At 35.3% G+C, this 4,051-nt stretch overlaps 1 protein-coding gene across 1 annotated transcript; it reads left to right on the top strand.

Moving 5' to 3' along the window:
* Window positions 1-6: 6 nt before the first annotated feature.
* LOC100634339 (jerky protein homolog) lies at window positions 7-2,290 on the top strand. The gene is made up of 3 exons (XM_003391196.2): window positions 7-405; window positions 457-592; window positions 805-2,290. Exon 3 carries the CDS (start codon window positions 805-807, stop codon window positions 2,131-2,133), a length of 1,329 nt encoding a protein of 442 aa, XP_003391244.2. The 5' UTR covers window positions 7-405; window positions 457-592; the 3' UTR covers window positions 2,134-2,290.
* Window positions 2,291-4,051: the final 1,761 nt, after the last annotated feature.

Below are 4,051 nucleotides of genomic sequence, written 5' to 3'. Positions count from 1 at the left end.
ATTACTATCATTATATTATTATACAATTTTAGTCAATTTTGCATTATTAAACATACTGTTTTGATCTGATAGCAAAATGCATTTAATAAGTAGAGGATGAATGAAGAAAAACAAAACAAATTAATGATAAAAACTGATTTGAAATGAGTTTTAGCTATGATTCCTTCTTCATACTTCTGGTAGCCATGTTCTTGGGGTGTGTCTATCACGTGAAATTAACACGTGGATGCATCCGGTCATATGATCAGCTCCACTAATTACATTCCAGCATGCAACAAAAAAGCCTTGAGTGTCTCCAGACCCTTCCTCCAAAAGCGAAGGGGCGGGGCACGAGACTAGCTTTGTTCGAAGAATAGTTTTGTACCACCAGAACTTTAGTACTGACTGTCTTCTTCAAATACCTCTGTAAACATCTTGGTCATCTTTGCTTACTGTTCAGGTATTATACGTTTTTAGTTAATTATCATTATCGGTCACACCCATCTTCATTAATTGCTGCAACAAAGCACGAGGCTCCTTGTTTGTATTTTTGTTTGGACTCATTGAATCTCTCAGCTGCCTTTTCTTATCATAAATACTACCTCTATTGAATGTAAGTCACTATAAAAACAAAATTTGTTTGTATAGCATGCAGTTTGTTTTCAAAGCTGCTCTATCATGTGTAGCCATAGTGCATGCAAGGTGCAAATTGCTCAGGCTTTAGTTCTGTAAAATAAAGGTACATCAATCTAGCACCAAGCCTTTTCCCCATGTTTACATGTCATTGGTATGATAATCAATTTTTTATGTTAATGTCTTTTTTAGATGGCGACACGCCCATGTACATACTCTACATGGCCTGAAATAAGCATGACGAATGCTATCAAAGCTGTTGAAGAAGAGGGGTTGACAGTTAGACTTGCAGCGGAGCTATATGGCATTCCCAAATCAACACTTTATGACAGGATCAGGGGAAATGTTCAACATGGAACTAAACCTGGCCCAGTGCCGTATCTTACAAAAGAAGAAGAGGTTATTTTGGCTAAGTTTTTAATCAAATGTTCTCAGATTGGATTTCCCCGCACAGTTTCAGAAGTTCTTGCACTAGTAAGACAAACAATTCAGTCAAAGGGTTTAAGTGACATCTCAATTTCTTATGGATGGTGGCAGAAATTTTGTAGCAGGCACAGTGAATTATCACTTCGTACTGCTGTACCTTTAAGTCTTTCGAGAGCCATGGCCACTGATAATAGTGTCATACAAAAGTATTTTGATATACTTGAAGACACACTTAAAGAAAATTCTCTATTCAACAATCCAACTCGCATATTCAACTGTGATGAAACAGGACTCCCATTGAATCCTAAATCTTTGAAAGTTGTGAGTGGTCGTGGAGCTAAGAATGTCAGTCAAATCACTGGAGAAGGGAAGTCTCAAATCACAGTTCTGGCATGCACTTGTGCAGCTGGAGTACCGTTGCCTCCATTTGTAATATTTGATTGTAAGACCTTTAATGATCAGCTAATGGTAGGAGAAATACCAGGTACACTTTACGGCTCATCTCCAAATGGATGGATCAGTAGAGAGCTGTTTTTGTACTGGTTTCGTAAGCTGTTTTTAACGAGTGTTCCTAGCGTACGTCCTCTCCTTCTCCTGATGGATGGTCATTCTACTCATTATGGTCCTGACCTTATCAAGATAGCAGCTGAAGAGCAAATTTTAATATTTGTATTGCCACCCAATACCACTCATTTAACACAGCCACTTGACAAAGGGTGTTTTGGGCCATTAAAAACTGCTTGGAAGGCTGTGTGTCATGAGTTCTGCACTAAAAACCCTGGTTGTGTGGTAACCAGATACAATTTCTCTGTATTATTTGCTGATGCATGGAGAAGGTCAATGACACAGAGAAACATTGCAAGTGGCTTTGAAGTAACCGGCATATGTCCTTTCAACAGAAATGCTATTAAAACTGGCAATGACAAGCAAGAAACCATCAGCCGTTCACTGTTAGACCAGACTGGTCTAGCATACATACCGCTCTATAGTCCAGACATAAAGAGAACGAGGGATCATGATTCTTCATTCAATTCTAGTCTCTTGGAGAGATCACTTTCAGAGAATGATTTATCGCAAGCTGTCACTCCAATGTGAAGAGTAATGCCTATAGAGTCTTTTCTGAAAACTCCTAGTCATCCCAGTAGCAAGCCCACCCTGAAGCCTAAATCATGCGGAAGAGTATTGACTAGTGTTGAATTCATGACATGTATAGAGGAAAAGGAAAGAATGAAGCAGGAAGCCTTGAAGGAGAAGGAGCAGCGTAAAAGAATTGCTAGACTTGAGAACCAGAAGGAAGCTAATAGAGTAAAAGAGTTGAAGAGAAGTGCAAGTAATATATCTTATTGTGAAAAATTTAATCTGATATTGGACCATATTTTTAGATTTTACTATGAGTGAGCACAGGCAATTCTCTAAGAGGTTTGAAAATGGGTATGACATTCCGGATGAGAGGTATGAGTTATGGGTTCAGTTATATCGTCCTAATATGACATCTCAAGGTGGGTGTTGATGAATTCATATTTTTATGTTGAACATAATGTATTTATTAATATTAAGATTCAAATGCTAAAGATGAAGACCAAGATTCCTTGAGTAATGGTATGTAACAGTAAATTAGTATTTCATTCATTGGTAACTGTAGACACTGATGAAGGAGAAGAGCTTTCAATGAGTGCTGCAAACAGTATGCATGAAACGTATTATTATTCTATAATGCTTTATAATTGTGTAGGTATAGAGACACAGACACATACTGTCACAGCTAATAACAGTAAAGGCCTTTAAAATTAGTTGCAATACTTTTTATTATTAATGTAGAAGCAAAAAGAGTTGCACCTATCAAGGGAACTGCTACTACTAAAGGTATTCGTATCACTATTAATTATTCTGATTTATTTTTAGAGACAGTTGATGCCTCTGTTACTTCTAATGCTAAGAAGGCTGTGAGGTCTATAGGTATGTCTCAAATGATTTATGCTTGTCATTATTTTTTAATTAGAGACAGCAATCGCTGTACCTACTACTAGGAGTGTTAGATATAAAGGTATTGTAATATTAATAGTTGTTAATGTAATGGTTTATGATAATAGAGAGAGTTTTACCTATTGAAGAAAGTGTTAGAGCTAAAGAAAGTGTTAGAGCTAAAGGTATTTATTAAGTTTTTTGTTTATTTTTATCTATGCAAGTATAGAGACAGTTGAACCCACTACAGATATTAGTACTGCAGCCAAAGAGAGCAATAGAACTAAAGGTACTATTATGCAATTTTTGAACAAAGACAATTGTGCCTGCCTATGCAAGTGTTACAGGTTTTTAATTGTTATTATTGACTTATTTAGAAACAGAGAGAGTTATACGTACTGCTAAGGGGAGTAAGGGAAGTGTTAGAACTAAAGGTATTAATATACTAGCTTTTTATAAATGTTGATGTAATATAGAAACAACTGTAAGTCCTGCTAATGCAACTACTGCTAAGAAAAGTGCTAAAGGTGTCACATAATTCTTTTATTTTATTTTATTATTTTTAATATAAAATCAGCTGATTATCCTACTGCAAAGAAGAGTGTTCAAAGTATACAATAATTTATTTTGCTATTAATTTTATAGTTTATGCTTAGGTACACATAGAGTTGATACAAGAAGGAGTGTCAGAACTAAACGTAGTAAAATTTTAATCATTATTATTATCTTTATTATTATTGATAATTACAGAAATGGAAAGAGTTGGACAATGTACAGTGAATAATGGTATTGCTAAAGGTATTTATTTTTAATTAATAATTTATGACGATTTATTATTCAATAATACAGATGCAGTCCCTCCTACTACTTATGCTACCAAAAGGAGTGTTAAATCTAAAGGTAAAGGATAACATCTTGACATAGTCTAATTATACTACAATAATAGTCAAGTCTGATTGTTCCCTAAAGCAATGTTCACATCCTGATGAGTCTAATTGGGTCTTTTGTTGCAGCTGCAACCAGTGGTATCACTGTTATTGTTATAAAATTT

Source organism: Amphimedon queenslandica, unplaced genomic scaffold, assembly GCF_000090795.2.
Source record: "Amphimedon queenslandica unplaced genomic scaffold, v1.1 AMPQUscaffold_10298, whole genome shotgun sequence".
Classification (NCBI taxonomy): Eukaryota; Metazoa; Porifera; class Demospongiae; order Haplosclerida; family Niphatidae; genus Amphimedon; species Amphimedon queenslandica.
The sequence above is the reverse complement of the archived record's forward strand: the minus strand, read 5'-3'. Positions and strand labels throughout refer to the sequence as shown.

What these genes read in the sequence shown, in the direction of transcription:
- LOC100634339 (XM_003391196.2), top strand. Translation starts at nt 805, where the DNA reads ATGGCGACACGCCCATGTACATACTCTACATGGCCTGAAATAAGCATG.